At 35.4% G+C, this 27,255-nt stretch overlaps 3 protein-coding genes and 1 long non-coding RNA gene across 7 annotated transcripts; 2 read left to right on the top strand and 2 right to left on the bottom strand.

Moving 5' to 3' along the window:
* The first annotated feature begins 116 nt into the window (after window positions 1-116).
* Window positions 117-1,810, top strand: LOC105675771 (uncharacterized). The gene is made up of 3 exons (XM_012373163.2): window positions 117-274; window positions 398-632; window positions 877-1,810. The coding sequence occupies exons 1-3, from the start codon at window positions 117-119 to the stop codon at window positions 970-972; spliced, it is 489 nt and encodes a 162-aa protein (XP_012228586.1). The 3' UTR covers window positions 973-1,810.
* On the bottom strand, window positions 1,198-11,798 carry Unc-76 (fasciculation and elongation protein Unc-76). The gene is made up of 9 exons (XM_012373160.2): window positions 11,404-11,798; window positions 9,149-9,401; window positions 3,281-3,403; window positions 2,952-3,108; window positions 2,761-2,869; window positions 2,361-2,623; window positions 2,198-2,273; window positions 2,052-2,117; window positions 1,198-1,914 (listed from the first exon to the last, which is right to left on the bottom strand). Exons 1-9 carry the CDS (start codon window positions 11,507-11,509, stop codon window positions 1,898-1,900), a joined length of 1,170 nt encoding a protein of 389 aa, XP_012228583.1. The 5' UTR covers window positions 11,510-11,798; the 3' UTR covers window positions 1,198-1,897.
* LOC137001280 (uncharacterized) lies at window positions 10,078-11,396 on the bottom strand. The gene is made up of 2 exons (XR_010891353.1): window positions 10,348-11,396; window positions 10,078-10,123 (listed from the first exon to the last, which is right to left on the bottom strand). It is a non-coding gene; the product is annotated as an uncharacterized lncRNA (long non-coding RNA).
* Window positions 11,799-16,712: 4,914 nt separating the features above from the next.
* On the top strand, window positions 16,713-27,251 carry LOC105675811 (arylalkylamine N-acetyltransferase 1-like). Of its 4 annotated transcripts, none has more exons than XM_012373241.2 (4): window positions 16,713-16,867; window positions 24,643-24,910; window positions 26,341-26,557; window positions 26,633-27,251. In XM_012373241.2, exons 2-4 carry the CDS (start codon window positions 24,676-24,678, stop codon window positions 26,829-26,831), a joined length of 651 nt encoding a protein of 216 aa, XP_012228664.1. In that variant the 5' UTR covers window positions 16,713-16,867; window positions 24,643-24,675; the 3' UTR covers window positions 26,832-27,251. The 4 variants fall into 4 exon arrangements, with proteins under 4 accessions (XP_012228664.1, XP_067216001.1, XP_012228663.1 ...); XM_067359900.1 differs by lacking the exon at window positions 16,713-16,867 and adding an exon at window positions 18,431-18,631; XM_012373240.2 differs by lacking the exon at window positions 16,713-16,867 and adding an exon at window positions 22,689-22,983.
* The last annotated feature ends 4 nt before the right edge of the window (window positions 27,252-27,255 follow it).

The following is a 27,255-nucleotide window of genomic DNA, read 5'->3' as shown; positions in this document are numbered from 1 at the left end:
GAATTATATATCAGCATACTTCGTACCATAGATGTCAAAACAATTAATTTTCCTCCGTGTAGAATAACATTTGTATGTGACATTTTTGCAAAATTGACTAGTATTTACTCGAAAAAATGGCAGTGCCAGTGATGCCGTGCACGTACGAGTTCTCCAAAGGCCATGGCACCGGCGTGGCGGAAGCACTTGGAAATTGGGGCTTTTCCAATCGAGTATGCAACTCTGGTCAAGAGCTGCAGCGTTTGAAGTGTCTTTTCGCAGAAATGGACTCTTTGTGAGGCATAGAGCATGCATTTCGTTTCAATAAACTATAAATAATCGTCGATCTTACAGAAAAATTCACCGACTAACGTTAAGATAAAAAAAGAAATAAGGGAAATGCGTTAATTAATTCTAGACGCAGTCAAGATAAAAATACAATAAAATGTGTTAAGTACAATCCGAGATACGATCCTAACACCTGGTATATTAAGCCCACTCCCGATGAATGTAAGCCGGCATGGACGTTTCCCGTGAAGAGACCATTGATTACTTATTCCTCAACTGCCACAACTATGAAGGTCTCGAATTTAAACGACATTGGATCAGAAATAACGCACGTTATACCTGGCCGCAACTACGTTCATCAAGGTGTACGTACATATCTTTTTGAATGAATTTCATTGTTTCATTAATGCGAGCCTCTCAGCGAAGCTTTATCATGAATCTATTAGATAATAATACTGAAAATAAGTGAGACAGTTAAGACGATCACTTAAAATAATTTCCAAACTATGCGTTGCATAAAAAATTGTATATAAAAGTTGTATAAGATAATTTTTTTATTAGATTTTTAATTATAAATACTGCCTACACAATTATACGATTTACTTCCAGACAACTAAATGGTACCGCCGAGGTCCAGACTGTTGCTATCAACCTAGCTGTTTAGCCCCACAATGCCCTGTGCCATATTGTTATAAAATTTGTTAATTTTAATAGTTAATAACAATTATTTGTTATATATAAAATCAATTTTATTCGAATAGAGGCTACGAGAAATTAGTTTCAGCTTTCTAAAAATATAAATTTCTTACTCGTAGAAATTAATAAATATAACAATTTATACAAAGCACTTAAAAAAATCATGTGTCTTTGCACATGAAAGAAAACATAAGGACATAAGTAATGGAGCAATTAAAATATAAAACAATGATATCAGAGAGCGGTGAAGTTGTTCAATTTATTTCTCATTTTAACAAACACAGTGTCCCAAACTTTAGCGCGTTGTGTGAGAACAATTACATTATCGTACGGTGGGGCAAGTGACTTAATTGTTTGACACTGCAAGATTTTTCATTCTGCGCGTGATATTCCGGTGAATGAAACATCTCTAAACACTAGTTAGCATTACAACAATGTACACTAATTCGAATTCCTTAATTAGAAACCGATCTACAAATAGCAGTTTGTTAGATCCCTAAGTAAGGAGCTCTTGTGCTACCTTTGCGATGACATTGCAATATAAGAAAGCTTTTCGAGAGATTTTTATGTACAAGAAAAAATACAAAACTGAATCGAGTCATAGTACAATATAAATATGAAAACTGTAAGAATGACGTACGACTTAACGCGAGTCAGTAAAATATATGTTATGCGAGTTATTAAAAATATACTTACAATATCTTAAGCAAGTATAATATACACATCGTAATGTATAAATTAAGACTAGATAGAATATCGGAGAACCTTATCTACTGCTACAGCCAATAATCGAGTATGACCAACTTATAAGCTAGTTGCCTTAATGCAATAACATGCGGCACAATAACGGCTGAAAAAGCGTACTGGCAAGAAGAAGAGAGCACATTGTATTCTGCTGACAACCCTTTCACTTTTATTTTCGACATGTCCTGTCTTAAGTCGGACATAACACTGAAATTAGAAGAGCAACCTTGTAAGTATCTCTTACCAAAAACTAGCAACGTTTATCATATTTTTCAATTGAAAAATTATTAAGATTTTTATAGTGAATAAAGGATGTAATAAAATTGCCAAAAATATTTAATTACCTTTGAGTATGTAATCCGTTAGCAAAGTAGGTACTGTTGGGCTATCGTCGCTGATGGCTTTTAATACTACAAATATAAATGCATTATTATATATATATATATATATATATTCAAATTCATAAGAATTCATAAATATTAATACCTACTTTTGATAAGTACTTGCAAAGCTTGATTGTCTGGCGGGCCACTATCTGTATGATATGGAATTACAGTCGTCAGGTACTGCAACGAGAATGAAAATCATGTCGTTATTCTTTCTGAATGTTGTGAATTATAATTAAATTATTATATTTTGCAATTCGTTCTTACCTTCGGCTCCTGCAAAGATCTATGCTGCGGCAACGGACTAGTACCATTCTGCATTTGATTTCTCTTCTTCGTAACGTGATGCTGTCTGCGCCGATTTTGCACGGCCAACAGTAAAGAAATGAACTGATTCTTCAACTCCTTTTCGAATTCTAATTCGTCCCTGAGCGCAAGCTCGGCGATCAGTGTTTCGCTCAAGGCTGCGACCAAGGATTCCATCTCTCCGAAAAGTTCAGTCAGTTGGCTGGACGAAAGCTGCTTCAATTCTGAAAATACAACATTAGAATCAGATTTTTTGTATCGAAGATTAATATGTTTATATTCATTATTGATATTTTAAATTAAATACATTTTATTTATTATGATATTATTAATATTTTAATATAAATATTGCAAAACGTACTCTTCTCGTGCAGTGGTGATCCAAGTACCTCCCTACTTCTCTCTAAAGCCTCATCGCTATCTAACAGGGAACCCTCTGAATCCGGCGATCTTTCCATTGACGGACTTTCCTACAGCGATGGTGAGATAAAAAATATTAATTGCTTCCTTAGCTGCTACTAGCTTAATAATATTTCGCTGCTCCGAAATTACCTGCATTATGTCATCTATCTCGCGGAGAACTTCCTCGGCAGTCTTCAGCGGTTCCTCAGGACTGTGGGTATCGGTGCTGCTGGATAATATTAAAGCATGCATGTCCAGATCTGTCGCAACCGCCTCATCTTCGCTACTTAAATCCTCTAGTTCGGGTCTACAGCGAACAAAAACGAAAGCGTTGTATTTACGAGCGCGTTAACATTAATCTATAGAAGCGAAGTTAATCCACAGTCGACTGTTTTAAAACCTGGCTTTTAAAATGTGTAGGCATTATAAATTTTTGACGAAAATAATTAAACAGGCGCGCAAAGCCGTAGCATATTCACCTTTCTGTCGAAGCGGGTGCTTCGTTCAGATTCAAAGCGGGCATGTGCATTTTCCTCGCGTAGGATTTGCTCCAGTCGATCGGTAATATATTTCCGAAAGTTCCCGTAATCGTCCACCACATCCTGCAAGAGAATTCAATTTTGAGGACATTGATAACAGAAAAGATCCTCTTACTGCCAGTCAAAGTTTAAATGCTCCGTTAATCTTAATAATCGCTTACATCACTTGGATTTGTATACGTAAGTAGATACGAAGTCTTCACAGTGACTCATATCCTCTAATATATACTATCCTTCACTTAAGAAAACCAACGCGCTTAAATTCGTGTGTCATCGATTTTTTTGCTCATTGCTGAGCGATTCAATTCAGAGGATTATCGCATTTTTCTGTCTTTAGTACAAAAAAAAAAAAAAAAAAAAAAATTTTTTGAAGAATGTAGAATGTTACTTTCTTGCAATAAAAGCAAACACACGCAATTTTCTAAAAGTATGCAAAAAAAAATAATTTTTGACTATTAGCTACGAATAATCTTAATTGATTTGTTAATTAGGGTATTGTGCAATGTTATCAATTACCTAAAATGTTAATAGATGTGGCAGATTGAGAGCAAATTTGATCTACTAATTGCTAACATTTTTGCTTATCACCAGTGAATCATTAACGAGATTATTTCAGAATAGTCTTTTTATAGCTTCCTTCCGTATTTTTATTCCCATTCCTTTATTTTAATTTCTAAATACACATACGACGTGTAAAGAAAGCGATTGTAGAAATGTCACAACATTTCCGGCCCTATAAATATTATCGAGAAGACACGATAGAGATGTCGAGTAATTTTAGCACGAAGGACATCTCTTTATGAGATATTACAAGAGCGTGACGCTTAATGCGCGATCAATAAATGCAGATGTTCCTACGAGAATGATATAATGTCGTGGTATTATTAAAACGCACACATAGAGCATGTACATATATTCCGCAATTTTGAAAGGCACATTAAGGGCACCCTGTATATAACTGATGAGAGAGAGAAAGAGACAGACTTCCCATGGCGCGACTGCGTCTTTTAACGCCACATGTTTGTCATTCGTACAATTCCCGTGGGAGCATCTTCATTTAGCATACACTCGGGACACCTCCTATACAGCTGATGGGAGAGCACGACAGACTTTCCGCGAAGTCTCCGTCTTTCTAGGACGCATGAATCATTAAAGGCTGTGGGCGTTTCCTGCGTACACATACGCACCGCATAGATAAGGCGTTTAATCAAGTGCAAACAAAATGCAAGTCAACGACGCTGCCGCCGGCTATCTACCGTTTTCTGGAGGAAGTGATTTTTCATGCGAAGAACGCCCATAACACCGGAACGGAGGCTTCTCGCGCCGTGAAATTACGAACAATATATCGTGGGAGTCGACGTGAAATGACTGCATGGTATAATGTTCGTAGGAACTGAAATATCAATCTCTCATTAATCTTTGCGCTTTTTTTTTCATAAACATGAATCTAATCTTTTCACACCTGATGGAAGATACAAACCGTGCGTTTTGAAAGTTTTTTTTTAAATATTCTTAAAAATAAAAAATTTGAAATATTAATTATTCCGGAAAATAGGTTTGTTAACTTAAAATATTTGAGTTTTATAAATCGTTCTCAATTTTTTTATAGAATGTTTATCTATGATCGATAAAGAAATTGTGATTTCTTGTTTTTGTATTTTATTATTCAACTTTTTCTAAAAGTGCCAAAATTATTTATTACATATCATTTTTTTTTCTTAAATTCTAAATAAGTGTATATGTAAATAAAAAATTAATAATACGATGAAAATAAATAATATGACAAAAAGCTATGTCGTTTTGAAAGACTAAGCCTTTGACCCAAAAGATTAAACTAATTGAAGTCCGCATGCATATGTATGCGCAGAAAAAGAAAAATGATTACGACGGATATCAGTGAGAGCCAACGCATTGATCGGCCATTTGATGTCGTGGGTTAATAAATCGAGGTCAACTCAGTCCACTCGAGTTTCTGATTAATATAAAGTGCCTTCATCTCCAGCGCACACATTGTTCGCGTCGAAGAGCCAGACGTATGGTATGTGAAGCCTTAATCAAGCTAATTTTTGAACAAATTCTGTTTTTTACTTAAAAGAATGGTTTGATTTGTCGTGCAAATAAATAGATAAATTGAAATAGATTAAAAGCATTTGTTTTCACAAAAAGAAGTAGTAGTATTCAACATCACCAGCAGATATAAGTATACACAAAAGTTAAAAAATATTTTAAGCACTTTAAGCGCTTCAAAGAAATGTTAACTTACATATTTTAATTTTGCGTAAGAAAATTAATTTTTTAATTTATCCGTCACTTATAAAAATATCACGAGATTGCATAATTTTACACAAGCATTTTCTATCAATTTTTAAAATCCGCATACGAAACTCGTATGATGAAAAAACTCATAGTTCTACATTTTAATACAGAGTTATAAATTCTTTAATTAAAATAAGACGACTCTTCTTCCATATAGTTTCTGTATAAATTCACCTCTCTGGGGAGCACAGTTAGATGGTTGTCGCTATCTGAAGCGCGTGCGCGCCGATATTGACGTTCGCCCTCTGTTTGGAGGGTGGTATTGCTCGATACGAACGAAGGAACAAAACAGAGATTAAATTTTCATGTCACGCGTCTGAAATGTATCAAAACATTATCAAAAAGAAACAATTTATTTGTCAGATGCTTTTATATCAGATATTAAAAGTTTAATAAGCTGCTTTGAAAAAGAAAAAAGTTAAAATTGGAGAAATAATTCAATATTCAGAAAAATATTGACGTATATTAGTCACAGAATAATAAATGCGTATTAGATCTGTTATTATTTGCACAAAATATAATATTATATAACTAAAAAGTAATTGATTAACACCTTCTCGTTTTGTAACTTTTCGAGTTTCTCCCTCGAAATTTCAGAATAATTCACAGCAAAGCTGAATGTAATTATTAAATGCAGATTGTTTACTATTCCAAATCCGTGCAATGAATATCTAAAAGCGATACCGCGCAGTAGAAAGTGTCGTATAAACCAAAGAATAAGAATATTGACCTTCGTTCGATACATATTTCCGGTGCGGCCGGTATCTGGGATATCGCGCTTATATTAGCCGCGCGCTAGAAAGTGCGGTCGGAAGATTACGTGGAAACTGCGTATAAACGCGTTGGATCGCAACGGACGGACAGCGTAATACGCGATGCATGGCTGCGGAATGCATACGGTTTGCGAACGCGTGCAGTCGCATCGCCACGACAGCTTTGTCGCAATCGCGGGTCGATGACCTCATTAGTCACCGGAATAGAGGACGTGCCATTTGGGCTGCGATCGCTACCCTCTCTTATAGCGAGTACCCTTTAATAATGCCACATGTAAATTGCCGCCAATCGATGACACATTTGAATCTGCCATTTCAGAGAAACTATGAATCATAGAAGACAGACTCGAGGGAAAGATAAATCCAGCAGTTATCGCCAAACAGTTGTGATAAGTAGAATATAGTAGAGAGAGAGAAAGAGAGAGAGAGATATATATTGCAATAGAAATAGCTATAGAGTATAATTGTAATAGTAGTAGTATATTAATTCATTTTTATGAATTATAATTTCCTAAAAGATTCACTGAAGTTGTTATCTTTTCAGTATTCTTTCAAAAAATAACTTAAATGAGAAATTGTAAGTTTCTTTAATGCCCATTTCCACCAATGTAGATTAACTTTAATCTCGGTTCAACTTACTCTTCATCTTTTTCTAGTTCTAAGAATTAGAAAAAGGTGAAGAGTAAGTTGAACCGAGATTAAAGTTAATCTACGTTGATGGAATCGGGCATAATAGTTGATACATATTTTTAAAATATCTTCTCGTAGTTAAGTTATATTATCAATAAGCAACAAAAATAGCGTATTGGCATTTTTTTTAAATCCCGTGAAATCGTCCGCATCGGTAGAGAAAAATCATTCTTTATCTGCATAAGAAATTAATAAACCGATCAAAAACCGCATAATAACATTCGCCGCATAACAGCGAATGATGAGGTCCCAATGTAAATTTAACGGCTTTGTGCGTGGCTGCGCGCAAAAGAAGAGACAATTTCGCGCTTCGTTGAATTTCACCTGCTGCCGCTCGGTTATGCTTGTTGGGACATGCAGCCTTGCCTTGTTCGTGAGCGTGTTGCGACTGTAATTTACACCCTGCGACGAAAATATTTGCCAGGGTCGTCCGCCGTAGTGTAAACCTTTGACCCTCCGCGTCGGCCGAAAATCCGTAAAATGGTCTACGAGCGTCGAAACGCCGGACGAAATATGTCGCAAAAAATATTTAACGCCGTGATTTTTGTCATTTCTCGATTTATTTATGGAATTTTGCTGACGCCTCGGCATTGCTAGAAATAAAATTTGATCGTGGTGAATAAAAATCGTTTCCCGATCGTTTTGGAAATTTCGGTTGCATCGAGCGAATTATATCATGCCTGAGTAAATCTCTGGTCAAACTTGAATCTAATACTTGAGACACGCCTGCGTCAGCATGTTTGGCGAGATGTCCGACAAGGTTGCTGTGAAAGACCTTGTCTCGCATTTACATAATCTGTTGCTAAAACCAGTCGGCGAACTAGAAAACCAACAGTAATTAAGAGATACCGATCGATCTCGATGATAATTAGACTAGAGGAAACGTTGATATACGGCGCTTTTAGGCGACTAATCGTCGCATTTAAACGCCCTCTCACATAACGCGGAGTGGCTACTTCGGAGAGAAAGCTGCGAAGCGTGTTGTAAACATCGCGTAGAGAGCATTAACGGTGCCGACACACTTCTTCACCGGTGAATCGATCGCTGGCTTCGGGTGGGTCGTGAACACACGAAGAAACTATTTTCTCTCCCCATTTTATTCCTCCTTTTTTTTTTAGATACGCTCGACACGAAAAGGAGAAATTGATACTCGATATTGTACGCGCGCAGTGAAGTTGAATTCAACCATCGTCGAGACGATTTCAAAAATTTTGTATCCAACACGCGAACGAGTCTCGCAACTACACGCTTTGATTGCTATCAATCGAAAGCTGATACCTAATGGGATTGTAGCGTGCGCGCGCGCGCTCGCCGCAGGAGCGCATTAAACGGAGCACTGGGCGAAACCGCTGACGCGTTTTGCGGAAAGAAAGAAACAAGAGCGGCGAGACGTCTGCGAGAGAGGTGATCAAGATGCGGGATAGATTACACGTGGAACTGCATTATTCCGCGTGTGCATAGGGAATACCCGGTGTCCGTTATTGCGCGTCACGTATTACGCGTATTACGGCCGGGGGTAACGGTAATGCGATAAGTGATTATTTCCGCGGCGGCAATCACCACTTTCGGACTCGGGCTGCCGCGCGAGAAAACCCGAGAGTCCGAGTAAAAGGTAAACTTCAACCGCGGCGTACGTATACACGCCGGTTTACCTGGCAATTTTCAGGCGAGCGAGCGTGCGTGCCCGCTCTCGTCGCCGATACGTCGTGATTTATTTTCCGCCGATCGCCGGGGAAACCGGTATACCGGGTAACCGCGTTCTCGTTACGAGCACCGCCGGCCGTGCACGCGCGCACCGGGACTTTGCGACTGTTTATAAGTAGGGTTAATGAGGGTTAATTAAGGTAATTGCGGTAATTACGCGAACGCGCGCGATAGTGTGCTTTTCATCGCGAGAGCAACAATCGCGATAAAGTCGCTAGAAATTATTATTATCATTCGCATCTATTTTGAATTTAATATATCGTTAATTTATTTTCAATTTAATTAAATTACTAGGGTGTGTATTAATTATAATTGGATAACTTACTGGCACTCGTTCATGATCTCTTCTTGCGTTCGCACTTGCACCGGGGCCAGCGACTCCACGTCGGTGCCATAATCGCGGAAACAGGACGTGATCTTTTCATCGAAAGTATTGACGAGGTCCTCGAGGCTGCCGCTGAACGGACTAAACGTTCCTTCCTGGAGGATATCGGTGCCATTCTCGTGCGTCGTCGGTGGCTCGTTCGCGTTGCAATTCTCGCCGAAACTCGCGTCCAGGCTGGCGTCCAATAATTGTTCTACAACACGAGAAACGAGTCGTAAATAATTCTATCAACACGTTATATAAGAACGTGAGGCAAGACAATGTACAAGGTGTCTTACTCCAACTTCAGAGATTCGGAATTTTATATTATTACAAATTTTTCAAAATTTATATAATATCGTCAAATATATATATATAAATTCTCTCTCTTTTCAATTTTTTAATATAATTTACTTACTTTTTCATACATTTATTTAGATCTATAAACAAAGTAATCAACTTTTTCATACTGCTTAGATCGATGCTTCCACGTAACAAAAAAATACATTTCAATTAACATTGTTATTTACGTTAATACACATTAAATACTCAGTTAACAAAATTGTGCAAGAATACTTTTTGCATAATGTTGCATTGGAAGCAGAAACAATTTTGTTAAATATATTAATTAAATGCAAATAGTTTTTAACTTTAATATTAATTAAATCAGTAAGTACGTTTGTCCATTTGATCTGTGAGAGATATCGACATTGCGATAGGCCTCTTCGAAGTAAACATTGATCTAAATTTAATTCCTTTTGCGTGCCACATCGATATCGTCGAAACACAAAGATGAACCGAGGTCGCGACAACTGGCGACGCGATATCGAGCGTTATCGGACGTGACACCACTCGTCGTAGCTGTATAAAAGTATATTCCCTCGATACCATTTTCTCTTTGCATGAAAATTGATTCTGCGACACAACCAATGTAGACTGAAATTTCAACAAAATCGATAGGAAAAATTCTATTCTATATACATTTAAATTATAAACATTTTTATAAAAACTAAATTGCACAAATATAAAATAATAATAACAATTTGGTGTGCCATTAATGTAATTAAAAATAATTATAATTGAAAATCTCCTGTATTTTTTATAAAACAGTGATATCTAAAAAAATGGTTTATATTACAGTAATTAGAAAAAACACAAACAATCGATTAAATTGCGGCGAGAATTAATGAAGCCTGGCGCTGGTAGAATTGGCTCACTGCAGCGGAAAATTGAGGATATTGAGGGATAAATTGAGGGACAACTGTGTCGCTCTGTATTCGCGAATAAACACAGTCGCAACATAGTTCCGAAGAATTTAGAGGAATCTCTGCGTGAAGCTAACAGACGACGATTTCTCGGCTGCGCCAACGCGACCGAACGACGAAAATAAATACGTGCGCGAAGAAGTAAAGTCTCCGACAGGTCTAAGTTAGGTAAACCCGGGTTTTTCGCTTTCCCTTTTGTCCTGACTGCGACGCAGGTAGAAAACTTGAAATGCACTGAGCGCTAAGTGGCAATCGATCCCAAAATTCTCCCGGCCCAAGATTCGTTGCGTGAAACCATGAAACTCGTAACACCTGCCGACAACTGAGGAGTGTAATGGTGATCACGGTATATCTTTTTGCACACTTCAATCTATACTCGTAATACATGAAAAATAATCAGATTAAAAATTGATCAGAGAGTCTCCTTAAAATTAATTTAATCCGAGCTGCGGGAGCACCTTGTACAAGATTGCATCACTACGACAACTCGCCGCAGGCGAGATTTTCCAATAATCCAGTTCTTCAGCAAAGACCCAGATATACTTGCGATAAAATAAAATTTTTAGTAACTGATTAAAAAAATATTATACATTATTCATGTGGCCTCTTCGTAATCAGTGTCTTATCTTTCAAGTGCTATCGTATGAATGTCTACTTCCACCTCCCCCGCATATTTAGAAATTCCGATAGAATTTTTTGTCAAAGAAAATTTTAGGGTTTTTGGAGAATTTCGAAACTGAGATTCCGATGACTTCAAATGAGATCAATATGGTTTTACGCCAATTTGTTCGTGATTAATGAATCTCGAACAGCGCGTCGCCAATTTCGGAAAGGCTCTCTCGCGGGCGTCAACAACGAAGGTTTAAAGAGCCTTAACAGGCTGACGCGGTGCGGAATACAGCTTCTACAGCCACATTGTGCAATACCGGATGGCAAGGTGGTGTTTCGCACCTGTCAGGAGGTTCATGTTCTTCAGGCTGGCGGTGTCCTCCTCCTCGAAGCGGGCGAGGGGTGCCTCGAACTTCAACTCGGCGATCTTACCTGCCATGTCCCTCATTATCGAGCGTGAGGGAATACCGGGCGCGACGGGAGAGCTCGGCGTCGTAGCCGCCGTGTCGTTTCGCACTTCCGAGGCCGCGCCGACGCCTTTTTTCTCCACCGTTTATCCAACGAGATCCCGCGAACCGACGAGGTCGTGGTGACGGCGACGATACATGAAGGTGGAGTGACGGTGGACGCGCACACACCGCTCGGAACGCGCGCACGCAATAAACACCGTCGGCACACAACGCGGTCGAACCAACTGAAGTCGACTCGACGCGAAGGGGACTGCTGCTCCTCTTCCCTGCTCTTCGGTGGCCGTGGTGGTGGTGCTGGTGGTGGTGGCTCACGGTGGTGGAAGATGACCGCTGGTCGTCATGGCAACCGCTGGCTGAGCGTGCTGATGTCACGAATCATCTCAACTCAACCAGGGACGGTGAAGCTGCAGTGGCCCCATTCTCTCAGCTCGCATCTATGTATAGCCGTTCGTTAAGCGTCGCTCTAATGCTAATTAGATATTTGTCCCTCGCCATGGGCGTCACAGTGCTTCCAGCCGGCCCTGATCTCCCCTTGGTTGTTAAATTTGATATGATTCTACGCATTTCGCGGAAATAAAAAAACGGATCAATGCAGGTGTAGATTTTACTGCAATTTCGCAGTCTCTACTCGATCTGGTGATTGATCTTCTTTTAGAAAAGTTAAATAAAGGACTGAAAAAGACGATACAAATTGTTTTTCATTGAATTTGATTTTGCAAAACAAAGCTAGTTTTGATATGATTTTGGCTAGATTTTCTTTGTCACATATAAAATTGTGGTCCCAAAAAGGAACAGAAAGTCATTAAGCTATGCTCATTTAACATTAATAGAATTAATGAAACAAGAGAGACTAAAAATTCAGCCTTTTAATGAAAACCCTAATTTATGGTAAAAGTTAATATTTACAGATAAATTAAAAACTTGAATTTGCACCACTGACATTGCTGCAACTGAATTTTAATTGTACGGCATTGCGACACGTTTCGTCACTTGCCGGATAAGGCATGATTTTACGAAGCAGCAGGAGGTAGCAAGATTGAACATAAAAGGCGCTGTAACGATGCTGTACTAAATAGTACTAGTTAATAAAATTATTATAAAATCTTTTGTTTTTACAAAACTACGATTTATGTAATATCTACTTTTTCCGCACATTTTGCCCATCTTTTGCTACATTAATTATGATTGAAGAAAATTATCTAACAAAATTTTCTCAGCGGATAATAATGTGGCAGTAGATAATATCTTCAACAGCTATAAACAGCAGTGGATACTGCCAGCGTATTTTCCTACGTTTCCATATACTGGTACACACGTTGCTGGATAAGATGGATTTATACCGATTACGTATATCGATGTCAAATATAAAAATAAAATATGAAAAATATAATTGACGAATTATTTCATTCGGTATACGTAAAAAAAATATTTTATTTAGACATTTCAGCTGAAATAAATTTAATATCACAACTGTTAAAGAGAAAATAAAACAATTGCTTCGTTAAAATATAAAAAATTTTGTAATTGTAGTCGATTAAAAGAGCAGTTGCGTTTCAGAGACGCAGATAGATAATTTGGAGAAAAGTAATTAATGATTTTTATTAAAGCAATGCAATTATATAATTATTAATCAGTCATGATCGATACAATTCGGTCTTACAGACGATATTCATAAATCTTTGTGCATCGAAAAGAAATATTCAAGCAGAGTTCCCGCCTATCGAAGTGAGCCAATAAAAATTAATGCCAAGTAGCTCAAAAAAGTCGGATTGCATAAAGAATCAAGACAATTTGCATCTCGGAAGAACACGTGATCTGATTTTCATCCTTGACGAAGTGGTGTTTATTAGTAATCGTATGCTTCGCGATGCGTGTCGCGCAAGAAGGAGTTCATGAGTTATTACATCCTTCAACATTTTTATAATGCGTTATTAATCTCATGTATATTCTTGAAATTATTTATACGAGTAAAAAGTTGACTCCAGCGAACTACTCTCGTATTTTTCAGGAATTGAGTTCTAACCGTTTGATCTTTTTATTATTATATCGGAAAAATTCTCAATATCGCATATAAAAAGTGATTTGTCACATTGTGTAACGAGGAGCACGATTCGAACATGTGTGAGTGTGGGCGGACTGTGTGCAGAAAGAAAGACAACAAATGAGGGATTGTAGTCAGCCTTGGCATGGCACCTCGCGTAACATAAATTGCTTTGTCACCCCGGACGTTTTAATAAAAATGATAGAGGTGCTCTCTACACAGGAACTGATTAATCTCGGTGCTCCGATCGATCGATTCCACGATGTCGGAAAACGTCCTCTCATTTTATGCATATTAATATTAAAAGACGTGTTATCCCGTTCGTTCGAGAAATGCGCCGAGCGCTTGAGCGCCGCGTGCCATATTCTTGTTCGTTCACGTGACTTACTTTTTTCTTAATTGACTATGTCAATAAATTAAAATCGGTTTCCGCCGTAATCCATGCAGATTGCTATTAGAAAGGAAATTGAGTAACGTACATGAGTACAACATACAATTAATGAAAGAGACTTGCTTCTGTTCGCGCGTGTGGAATGATAGATAATTTCATTTCCAAAGAAGTAAAATACCCCGTAATTATTGCCATCTGTAATGCTAATCAATATCAATCGTTAACCGATTAACTTTCATACGTAATCTCGGAGCAAACATGATGTTCCAGGTATGCAAAGCTGGATTCTGTAATTCGTAACGGTCACTTTAAGTACTGTTTTATGTTTCAAAACAAACTTATAAATTATAGATTTGATCCACTCTATCATTGAGACTTTATTTAGCAATTAAACGTGCATCGAGAAATAAACGATTAAAAGCTAGAAAAAAAGCAGATAAACAACAAAGAAAAAATAACTTTGCATAATGTATTAGATTCTAAATTTATAATGTTCGTGTAGTCCGCACAGGCGCACTGCAATATTTTCTCTAAATACTATTTTTCTTCTATAACAGCTTTTATTTATAGAATCATAATTAATTGTAATTAATTATAATCCATCAACCATATCTTGATTATTCATCAAGCGTTAAATGCTTCCTCATTTTTCCCGTGGAACGTGGAAACTTGTCACGAACCTCCGCGGTATGAATAGTTACGAAACGTTGATTTGACGTAAAAAAAAAAATAATCGCTTATGACAAGATAGATATTTATTACCATTTACTTATCGTAATAAAATGAGAACGGTTGATAAATTGAACGATAAATATGCATGCCGATCTTGTAAGATGCGATAAAAATGGCTACGCAAGACATAAATGTCAAATGTATGTCATTAAATAATTTATTGACGTTAGTAATAATGATTTGGAATTTTTATACAAAGTGATTAAATATGATAATTATTTACCCATTACATTCATTACATACAAAACATACGTATGTATATTTGTACATTTCATATCTGTAACTGGATACTAATTAAATTTGCGTCGATATGTGATAGATTTGCATGTAATTATAAACATATGTACATATTTTACATGCTTGAATAAATTATATATTCATTAATATATAATTTTATTAATTAGTATAATTTCTCACTGTTCTCGAAATAATGACTTTTTTTCATAAAAATGCGTACAAGTATCAGCTGACAAAAAACAGAGTAAGAATTCAGCGATTATAAGTAATTATGTGCTTTAATATCGCTGAAATAAAAAATATTAAAATGTTAACATAATAAAGTGATCCAAGTTATATTGTAATCTTGAATATGAGGTTCATTAATTACTTGTATTATGCAAAATTATTGTAAATGTAATGTAACGACGGATATGTTCGTTTCACTCGTATTTTATGCATTTTATCGTCATGTGAATTTTATAGTTAATAAATCGGATAAAGTTTTCTTTGGGACGAATATACGCGTTTAAAGAATAAAAAAATTTGTTTCAAACATTTTTATTTAACGCTATTGATATAAATAGATAAATAATAACCTAAATAATAACCTATAAAGATCTAGAGATCTTGTGTACAATCTGTAAGTTGTTTCCAAGTTCGAAAAAAAATCTGTAAAATATTCTTCAACATTGCAACAAAAAAGCGTTCTCGAATAAATTACTTTGTAATATATCGATAAAAATGCATACGCAAGACGCGAGATTCTCGGAAAAGCTAGGAATAGAATCCAATAATACTCAATAACGGATAACGAAGACTTGTCAGAGATCGACGGATGGTTATCTGTCTATGCAAACATAAATTGTCCAGGTGCATACCTCGTAGCAGATTTGCGTTGCACAATAGTTGTCTGCAATGTAACTCGACATCCGCGACGAAAAGCGAATCTCGTTAACGCAATTAGGTCAATTTAAACAATGAACATGCACGACGGTTTTTTTTTGCAATTTAATGGCTCTTTAATCACGAAAGTATTACGAGATCTCCGGGCGATAATTCTGTACAAGTTATACGTGCGCTTGAAAGCAAATGCGATTAGTTTATCAGGATTGTATTGTAAATTCATAGCGCGTACGCATAATATGTGTTTGCGCGACTATTAATTAGACAGCGTTTTATCAATCGATACAAGATAATGACAATTAAATGCGTTTACTATTAGAATAAATTCCTCGCGTTCGCAAAACGTTCTGGAGCTTGAGTGCAAAATATATATTCTCAAAGAAGCTTACTTAAAATCTGTTATAAAATAAAAAAGACAAATTAACGCCCTTTGCAGTCAAATATTTTTTGATATTAATTTTACTGTATTCATAATTTTTCAGTATGCAAATTAACGAATTTATAAACGGCGCATAAAATGCGTAGAAAAACAAAACTTACAAGCAGCCAAATTTGTGATATATTCATAGGTAAAAATGTTTGCTGTAACAGAAGAAAGTTACGATAGCAAAAGAATATAAAGATTTCGATTTGCGACTATAAAAAATTAAAAAAACAATTGATAGAGATTCTGTCACAAATTTTCCGTCATTAAATAATAGAATAGGGGAATGTTCAGTTTGATGGAAATTTTCCGGTACGGTTATTAGTGTCAAACTACAATGAGCTCGTCGATGCATTGAGCACTACGAGCTGACGGCTCGTCCCAAGTGTATCAAGTGAACCCATTACTGACAACACAGATCTCGCTTCCTAATCAAATTTAATGGAAAAATAGACCAGGGGAGTCTCGTTCGGATGTATTATGTCGCTGGATAGTGATGACCCTCCCTAATGCACGATCATCCTTCTTACACTGTCAGTGCGCAGTTGGCTGTACACGTTAAAGGGGGACACTGTGTATACCTTCCGGCGAATTGACGAAAAATCGATAGGCGTTCCTTCTTCTTGGTACGTAAAACAACATGGCACGTAAAGAGGAAGATTTTACGGGGACGTAAGAAGGAAAGCACGCGTTGCGAAGTTCCGATTTATTTAAAGCGCCGGATATTTGCATTTCTTCGGCAAACACACGTTGCAGTGCGCGACTAAAACTGTTGCATTTTCGGTTTCCCATAGTGGTTATTCGACTTTGAAGTATTCCGATGTCTGTTGCAATATAATTGTCGTGTTTATAAAAAGTACAATTAAAAAAATCTGAGTGATTTATAATCATAGTGTAAGATGTTCTCGTTTAGTAGATAAATATAATTTTTTGCGAAGTTAAATCATAATAATAAGATATTAAAAATTGTAGATTTTTTAAATATATATGTTTATCTTCATAAAATTTAAATATAATATAATCAAGTATATATAATTTTTATATATAAAATATATAATATTAAAAATTAAAATTAAATTATAAAAGTAAAATAGCATTATTTTTTACTAATTAAATGTTATTAAAGCCTGAATATTATAAATATTTATCTAACGCTGCAGCAGTGCCGAACGTTCTAAGCACAAATAGTAAGGAACGCATTGCGTACAAGTGACCATGCTAATAATAACTTCCGCCGAATGCCTATGTGTATACAAAGCTTAGATTAAGACCAAAATAACAATTTGAATATATTACTGAAATAATTAATATTAATTGGCCTCACAATATCATATTTAATAAGCAATAAATGATAAAATATTGAAAAAATATTTAAATTAAACTTTCTTTTTTTAAATTTATTGCTGAAAAATGTATACCATTTATGGATGTAACAATTCATCATGATAATCAAACAAATCTCGATGATGAGAATATTGTTGCTAAACTGTCTACATAAGTGATTCAATTAGATTCAATTCTTACGCATTAACGACCAATTGAGCACCATGTGCCACAATCGCGATACCATCAATATACTACAAAAGGTGGCCTACATCTATCGCGTTCTTTGATTTACAGATTCTTTATGATCAATCTCAAGTTTTTTAAAAATAAAAATAAAAAAACCAATTAAAAAGTTATCAAAAACTTTTCAAAAAAATTAGACTTTAAAAAAACAAATAAATTTAGCGCATTCGCATAGATTGTGTTTGCCATTTATAAGACACACTTTGCAAAATCGTATATAAATTATTATCTTTTTAATCTATTAATTTTGAAGAGATTAAGCAAGTGCGAAACAGACAAGGTTTTATTAAATCTTTGTTAGAAAACAATGGTCGGTCGAAGAGTTCGTGGGCAAAAGTTGGCTCGGTAAATGCGGGACGTGCTATATCGCTGACCGTTGACGCGATTATGCAACGAGAGACTTCGCGTCACACAAATAGTTAATGCGAATTGATGTTTCATCGAACGAAAGTAACTTATCTCGGCATATAATATCCGGACACACATCACTAAACAAAGTGCAATAACTGCATGACCGCGCGCACGTCGCTAATAATGTTCGATAAAAATACGTGTGATGCACCGTCGACGGAAGACGTGTGCAAGTACCATCTCGTCCGCCGTTCTCAGCGCGTGTCTCGATTATGCCAGACGTTTTCGGTATCGCGGGGGAATGAGACTCGTCTACACCAGGGCAGCCAGGATCACTGTTGCATCCGCATCCGCATTTTTGTGTCCACGCGCGTATATAGCCGCGTGATAACGCGCGGATAAAACGGTGCGCACGCGGAGTAACAGAAGCGGAACGAGGTCCGCGCGAGGCTTCTCGCAGGTGCAGCCAAGTGGGTACCGCATGCTCTGTTCTAACGCAATGCTCGCGCGTGTGCAGACATCGCGTGATACGCGACAATGCAAATAATGGTGCTAATCGCCGACAGCTCATTCGGACAAATTTTCACTTGTATCACTCGCGATTGTTCCCGCTCAAAGATCAATGACTTCTAGTCGCAGTCAATCATAGTTATGTTTCTTTCATAAATTTCGAAGAAGTTTTTTTTTCTCGTTTCACAACTATTCTTGCAAGAAACGCTGCAAAAACGCAATGCACTAAGACTGATCTCTAATTATCCTTGATGCATGCAGAAAGAGAAGAAACGGTACTTTGTATGTGTATTTTTAAAACAGAATCGATCATTTACCGAAAAAAAATAAACGTGAAAGATAACACCGCGTAGAGTAAAGTTATATATTGCAAAACCGAGCATTACTTTCAACGTTAGAAATTGTCTAAGTCCATTTAAAATTTGAAAGGAATTAATGAGCTACGCAATAACAAAAATTGAATTTTTTTATCGAGGTTTTTTTACGGCGTAAATTTATTTCTAAAGAAGCAATGAAATAACAAAAATCGATTTTTTTTATTAACGACCTTTTACGGCTGGCCAGGCAAGAACAATTGGTTTTGAAAATAGACTGATTGCCAAGCGCATATAGTAGATTCTCACTATGTCTACTCGAACGTTCGCGTATACGCGCGTTTACATTGTCGTATCTGTCTGCCTAAGTAAACACTTTAATTCTCGCAACATGCGAGCAATCTGATATCAATATTAACTCGCAAAATAATTCTAACGAGATTCCGTAAACCTAAATGCCTTGATAAACAAACATTGACGTAAATTAATTCTTGAGCTACCGCAATGCTCAAATTTAAAGATTATTAAAATTAATAGATTCATTAACAATCTCAAAAATAAGATAATAATAATCTCACGGTTGAGTTGGATTGTTAAATTAATTAATTCGTTATATGGCATACGTTCCGCGATTGTCCAAGGCGATAACAATTAAGCTCCACAAAGGATTGTGTTACATTGTTACGTCGAGGACAACTTATCCATCAACATGTTGTTTAATACAACTTTAATTTTTAAATAAATAGCAGCTTGCAAATTATTAAAAGAAATACAATCTCCAAATCATTTATTTTTCTTTAATAAATTGAGTTTATTTTATCTTTTTGAATAAACGTAGATAATAATTTCAAAAAAAGAATAGAAGAATTGAGCTTCCATATAAGAAAAAAAAAATGGGATCAGATTCTGTGATGTGTTTAATTTTTCTCGTTCACATCTTAGAGGAAATGCATACTTTTATTTTATAAATGATACGTGAAGATTATGTTTGTGCACTTTTGTGTATCTGAAAGTATCTCACTTTTGCTGAAGTGTTTGCCCGCGTAATGAATAGTGTGCACATTCGATAGTAAATGACGACAAGAATACGGCGATCCTATTGACTGTTCGCTCAAGGCCGCGGCACCGCCTCTAACAGGCCTCTCAAACTGTTTATCAAACATATAGTTCGATTATGCAAAAAGTTTCTGACGGACTCTGGTTATGACGGAACTGTTCTTCATCGAACGCTGAAGATGCGTCAATAAATCGCGCATTTGCGCAAGTTAATACAAAAAATTCAAACTTTCCAATCGTCAGCCGCAGCCTGATTAAAATTAAAATCAATTAATACGTTGCAGAACCACGTACTTATTTTTGTCGATCAGCAATTTAATTTAATCGAAACGAATAAAAAATCAAGTTCATAATTTTAATGACTGATTCTTCACGTCAATTTTTTTCTTTTTATTAATAATTTTATATGGAACTCAAATAATGTTCTTCTCAACACACAGTAAAATATTAATTTCTTCATTTTAATTGTATGAGTAATATATTGCAAATTTAATAGATAATTTGTGCAGGTAATTCAAAGATTTTATATCAGGATATTTGATATAGATATTCGATATCAACAAATGACGATTGAGTTTCGTGCCATTCTAATAACAAGTACGCTCAGGATATTGTTGCAAAAATATATCCCGGTCGCATAAGAATGTAATATATATAAGATGTGCAAAATGCAAGAATTTATTAGCATACGATCTGCCGCCTTCCAATATAGAAATAGACAACAAAAATTAGCATCGCTGCACTAACGGAAATATTTTTCGATTAGATTCAGTTATACGATTTATCCTATGTTTCAAGGACAGTTTTTTCTAACAAATCTTCGCAAGACTCCCATTGAGCAATTCTTCGGTGTTCTGTAACAAAGTGATCGGTTCTAAAGCATGCAAAACCTTTCCGTTCACTACCGTGAATGCGGAAACTGCCTTCCCAGAACATATTCGTTCAGTATGCGTTGCCGCATCCGGTTCGAAAGGATACAAGGAACGGTCAAGAGGCTGTTATATTTCACTGTCGATCGTCTATCGATAGTTTTGCTTATCGAATGTCGCGATCAAAGGACGTATGCGGTACTCGTGCGATCGCACGAATACACGCCCATGATGATGCTTCGTAATTCTTGCCGCACCTCCGCGTAATTTAAATTACATCAGTAGGCGGTACTAGCTAGTAAAAAAAATTGATCGTTTGCACCAATAGTACGTTCGATACGTGAACAGCTATAAAAAAAAAAAAGATAAATGATTTGTCGTTCAAAAATACAATTTTAAATTCATTAGAAAAGCTGCTGTCAAGTCGACGCGATCGCGGCGACAAAATTTTCATAAAAACAGCTCGTAGATTTTAATCAATTGTGTGCTTGTGTTATAATTTTACCCTTTGGGGGTAGCAAAAGAATTAATTAATCTCGTTTATTCAGGACACGGATAGCTTTAGCCTTGAACTATGCAATTCTTACTATGGTAGTCTTCAAGGTATGTCCCATGTCCCATTCCAGGTATGACTCTACGATCATCGGCGACCTTCGCGCCAATAGATCGACAGGAATGACCAATCATTGCCTTTGACAAGTTTCGTTCTATACTTGTAAGACAATCGTATCGCGTAAGGGGCGACACTGTAAAAATGTACAAATATTTTCTCAACGAACTAGTTTATATTCCGACGTACGATAATTACAACTCGGATATATTGCAGTTGCAATGATAATTACTTGATCATTGGAAATTTTAGATCGTTTCTATTTGTTCGTTAAATATAAAAAAAAAAAAAAGAATTAGATAAATCTCTTTGCTATATTTTCCATATTTGTTCTGAAAAACATGCATATAAATATAAAATAAATATTAACTGTTTATTAATTCAAACGGTTTTCAATGATAACCAATATCTTATATAATATAATAAGTATAAATACAAATGTATTAATTAACGTTCGTTATCTTTCTCACAGTATGTAATTGTGTCGAATGATTACGCCAGGTGGAAAATATTTTATAATTTTATACGTAACGCACATATATATATATATATATATATATATATATATATATATATATATATGCGTTACACATTTTTCAATAAGTCTAAATGACAAACTATTTATATTGTCTTGTAGAATGCTATCTATTTGCATGCGATAGGTACATAAAATCACGCACTGAACTCATGCATTTCTTATTACCATTCTAGCCTCGAATTGTTTAATATAAAATTTTACGTAAAAACTCTAGTGAAATAGATGCAAATACTATAAGCATAACGAATATGAATGTTATCCTAGTATTCTGAAAAACCATAACAAATTAAAAATTATTCTATTATTCCGGAAACACTAATGATTCTGATCTGAATAGCACACAAATTATCATCCAATCTCATATTTACATTCTCACGTTCTCTGCAATGTTTTTTTAACAAAAAACTAGGAAAAACCGCAGATCTAGTTTAATAAATTGTTGTAAAATTATACAAAGTTGCGGCATAATTACGTGGTGGTTGTCAGATGGTCGCGGTCGAGGCTAATTAGATATCCGTCGATATTAAAATGTAAGAAGGCGTTGCCGATCCTGAGTATCCTAAACTATATCTGCCTGTCCCTGAACCTGTAAAAGAACGCCTTCTGCTGTCGCTAAGCATATATAAGATAGACGGCGTTGTATCACAATGCACAGTGTTAGATTACTACCTCGGCGACGACAATCTACCATCGTCTGCCCGGCGCTTGCTTCCACAGTTGTTCCTCGCAATTCATACACTGAACCTCTCGGCTCATTGTCTCATCCGAAGCTCTAGCAAGCAAGAAGTGCGATAAAATACGTCCTAATCATTTCGCCATGGAGAACACACGCCCGTCAAATTTGATCGATCTAACGCGCATCGACAACAACAAGACCATCGCCACCAGTTTCGTAAAAGATGTGCCGAAGATTACGAGATACTCGGTAAGATGTTAGGCAACAAACTAAACGAAATGTATGAAAATCGAACTGCTGCGTACTAAATTTCACGTGAATAAAACATGACATGAGATGCTTCAGAACGATATTCGGAACCAAAACATTCCCGAAAGATTGTTTTTTGAAAATTTGAAACACAAGGACATATTCTTAAATTCTTGAATCAAATATCATTGTTTTGCAGCTATCGTGGATAAATAGACGATTTATGAAAAATTATGATCCAGTGTAATTTCACCTTGCGACTGCAATTCTTCGTTATTTAAATTGTTATATATTCACAGTTAATATACTTTTTGTTTGTTTAAGAATTCACTGTTTATTTCGCGGAAATTATTTTCGCATGTGCTAAAATTTGATCAAATCAAAATTATTACGCTTTTAATTTTTTATTCAAATTTAGAACAACTTTCCTTCGAAGTAAACTGTAATTTTCCGCAGAAGAATAGAATGTATCTTTGATTTGATCGTACGATGTACAGGCAAATCTGTTCTGACGTAATGATCTAATCGTTTTCTCACTGTAATTGTAAGAAATCAGACGTTATCACATAGAATATTTAATTATACTGAAAGATGGTATGTACGATCATAGGAGAGGATGCCGTCCCCTTGATATGACGTAACTCGAAAACAATGATAAAGCGATGACAAAGGTGTATCCTCACAGTTTATCCTTTCAGAAACATAATGACGCATAATTCTCAGGTTATACCGATAGTCTTTGTGACAAATATTATCAGTACATTAAGTGGTTGTTATCTTCAAAATGAGTTATTAGAGGAAGGACGTTTTAAACTGTACGTGAACAATAACGGGATACTGCTCAAGGCGAAGAAGTTTTACACTTTGCAAGGATTCATTCAGTATTCAACAACATGTCGCGATGTTGCTAAGAATATAAACATCTCAATCGAACGATTTATCTTAAAAATTCCATTTTTCACAAAATATCTTACTTTTTCAGAGATTCTTTAGTATTATTTTAGTCTTTTGTGTCGTTTGGGAAATTCGTGTCAAAACGCACGTCGTATGTGCTCGCAGACGGTCTTATTAACGCTTATAAATCACTACTTAGAAGTAGATCAATGACGAATTAGCACTTGGGTGACGTTGACCGCGCAATAGCCGATTGCGATAAAACGCATTAAATAAATGAGAATGTCTCACGCGTATCAACGCGACGTTTGGTGCAAGCCGAGAACGCTCTGAGGCATCATTCCCATGAGAGTCTCCTCCGAATCCCCGACCCAGGAATTATGTCACAGCGTTCCGCGCATATTACGCTATATTTGCATTTCCTATTGTCTGAATTGCGCAACGCGTAATATCCTAGTCAACTATGAGCACCCTACCAAGGTACAGTTCGCTCTAATTGAAATATTAACACATATCTATTATCAAAGAAAAAGGCATTTAATGCCAATGGTTTATCCAATTAATTCAAATTCAAGATGTTAATCTACGTATAAAAAAAATATTAATAAATATGATTGCAAATTGTGTTTGTAGTTATTTTATAAAAATTCTCACTAAAAAAAATTGCATTGTATTGTAATATTGTTGTCTTCTCTTCTCCGTATTAAATTCTCGGAAAGTCTGCTGATTACGAATTCCTTAATTTAGCTTATTTTGTTATTTCAGTTGGCCGATTCGGCTGACGGAACAAACGGCGGTATGGACTATCATGTCGAGATAATCAATAAGGATGATAAATTAAGGGTGCTGAAATTCCTGAGAAGATACTTCTTCAGAGACGAACCACTCAATCAGAGCATTCAACTAATTCCAGAGGGTGAAGATAGTACCTGCCTGGAGCTCGAGGACTACTGCAGCCATGCATCACTCGAAAACAACTTGAGTTTGATGGCAGTTTCCACGAGCGGTGCAATTATTGGAGTTCTGCTTAATGGTAAAATTTTAAAAGGCAATTTTTTAATTTTATAAATACACTGTAAATTTATATAAAATATTATTTTTGTATCGTTTTAGCAATATAAATTTTAATTAAAAATATGGCTTCAATATATAACAAATATTCGCTGTTGCTCTTGTTAATTTGATTCTCAAAAACAAAAAAAGTATTAATATATCTGTTCGATACGTTACAATATTGTTATATATATAAGAAATAAATGCGTTTATATTTATCGTATGTATATCTATCTTTTAACACGCACATATCTTGAGCAGATGCAAAAATTGTCAGTTAATTTGATATTTGCTATACAGATACTTTAAGTGTTCACAGAAGAAAAAAACAAAAGAAATGCAACGATATTGTTTGATGTTACGTAAAGTATTATTATGGATCTCGAATATTATCTTGTAAATTATTATCCGACCAGTGATTTAAAGAAGATAATTGCATCATAGATTCTTTGCTGATAAATATGTATCTACATTTAAATGCGCGTAAGGCACACAAACAAGTTTGCGCGAAAATTAAAATAAATTAAATTGTTACGTGAGTCATGTAACGTTGTCACACAAAAAATATTAATCAGAAATTTATATAATATTGAGGAATAATAAATAATTGTAAATCGATACAAAAGCAGCAAGTATTAAAGCCAATATTTTTAATTAAAATTTATGTTATTAATAAAAATATTTTTAAATAAATTTAAAATGTATTTATAAAAAGATTTAAAAAGTATACCTACAAATTAAAAAATATTGTAAAGATGTTATAATATAATTATATATATTACACTTTAAACAAAGATTAATTGGATCTATTCAGATATCTTTTAGTCTCTCAATGTACAAAGTTATTAATCTCATTACGATTCGCAGAAAAAAGAAGGCATCGTATAACACTTCCACAAGAGTCGAGAAATATAACTTTTATGTGATATGCACGTACCGTTCATTTGTCGCACTAGTTATGTAATTGTTAATTTAATTCATGACTTGTCTGGTAATTAATAGCTGTCATTATAGTAATAGGCAAATGCGCCGTAAGACGCGCGGCCACATGGAGATATATGCATACACGAGATCGTATCTATTAAAACAATCTCTCAACTTTATTTTTCTCATAAAAGGATTAAAATCAAATCAACACTGAAAAAAAAAAAATAAAAAAAAATTACAGCTGTTCGAAACGCAACAAATAGCAATAACTGCAAATGACTTACATAATCGCGAAAAAGGATAGCTTTAATCAATCATCATAACTGAACAGTTACATATTAACATCTAAACGACAACAGCAATTTCTACCTAAGTGACACATATTGTAAACATTGGCTATTACACATAATTTAACATAAATTAGTTGTGTATTACATTACGAGTAGATACGAATTTGTTAGCTCTTTTATCTTTTCACCACAGGTAAAATGGATCCCCCGTCGTGCGAGGAGTCGGAATACATACGATCGTGTAAAAATGCAAAATTTAAGAAGATACTGAGATTATTGCATTACATAGACAAGAACGTGAACGCGGATGGACAGTTTCGGGATTCGAACGTCTTGGAAATCAGAATAATTTCTGTAGACACAAATTGGAGAGGGAAAGGCGTTGCGAAGATTCTCATAGAAAAGACGATGTAAGTATACTCTTAATGATGCGTTTTTAGAAAGATTAATACGAGCCATATATTTTTTATCTATCCACATTGCAGAGAAATTGCGAAAGAACAAGGATTTCATTACGTCAGAGCGGACTGTACGTCCTTATTCTCTGGTAAGCTCTGCGCACGATTTGGCTTTGATGCAATATATAAGCTCTCTTATACCGATTACGTGGATGAGAATGGAAAACCTATCTTTTCGCCCGCCTTACCTCACACGGCAGCTATCACTTATGTGAAGAAACTGTGAAGATCGCAAGAGATAAAAGAAAAATTGGATTTTTCGGATTTAGAACGAACAAAAGTAAGATTTGGCAAAGATAAGATAAATAATATTAAAGATGCATAACTAATGCAATAGTGATATTTGTTCCCTGAAGAAAACAAGAAATATATTTTATAAATTATTGTATAGTGTCCACGTAGAAATGTTATTTTTATAAGTTTAATATTGTCATAATTATTTCAAAAAGTATGTCATCTGAGATGGCAAAAAGTTTAAGTTTATAATGCGTGTGAAAAAGTATACTATTGGTAAACTTATGCTCATGTAAAAATCGTGCAAATATATGTATATTTATGTGTATAAGTTATTTAAGTATATAATTTTAATATAATTTAGTTTTATATTATGTAATATCATTAAATTTTATTATCATAAAATATCAAATTGT

The sequence above is a fragment of the Linepithema humile genome, chromosome 7 (genome assembly GCF_040581485.1).
Source record: "Linepithema humile isolate Giens D197 chromosome 7, Lhum_UNIL_v1.0, whole genome shotgun sequence".
Taxonomy (NCBI): Eukaryota; Metazoa; Arthropoda; class Insecta; order Hymenoptera; family Formicidae; genus Linepithema; species Linepithema humile.
This window is presented reverse-complemented; position numbering and strand designations above follow the sequence as displayed.

Coding starts and splice junctions, on each gene's coding strand:
- LOC105675771 (XM_012373163.2), top strand. CDS start 117: ATGGCAGTGCCAGTGATGCCGTGCACGTACGAGTTCTCCAAAGGCCAT. Junction 275..397: donor TTCGCAGAAATGGACTCTTT/GTGAGGCATAGA, acceptor AATTAATTCTAG/ACGCAGTCAAGATAAAAATA. Junction 633..876: donor GCAACTACGTTCATCAAGGT/GTACGTACATAT, acceptor ATTTACTTCCAG/ACAACTAAATGGTACCGCCG.
- Unc-76 (XM_012373160.2), bottom strand. CDS start 11,509: ATGAGGGACATGGCAGGTAAGATCGCCGAGTTGAAGTTCGAGGCACCC. Junction 2,870..2,951: donor AGATAGATGACATAATGCAG/GTAATTTCGGAG, acceptor CCATCGCTGTAG/GAAAGTCCGTCAATGGAAAG. Junction 2,118..2,197: donor TTTGCAAGTACTTATCAAAA/GTAGGTATTAAT, acceptor TTATATTTGTAG/TATTAAAAGCCATCAGCGAC.
- LOC105675811 (XM_012373238.2), top strand. CDS start 24,223: ATGAGAGTCTCCTCCGAATCCCCGACCCAGGAATTATGTCACAGCGTT. Junction 24,358..24,642: donor ACTATGAGCACCCTACCAAG/GTACAGTTCGCT, acceptor TTGTTATTTCAG/TTGGCCGATTCGGCTGACGG. Junction 24,911..26,340: donor TATTGGAGTTCTGCTTAATG/GTAAAATTTTAA, acceptor TTTTCACCACAG/GTAAAATGGATCCCCCGTCG.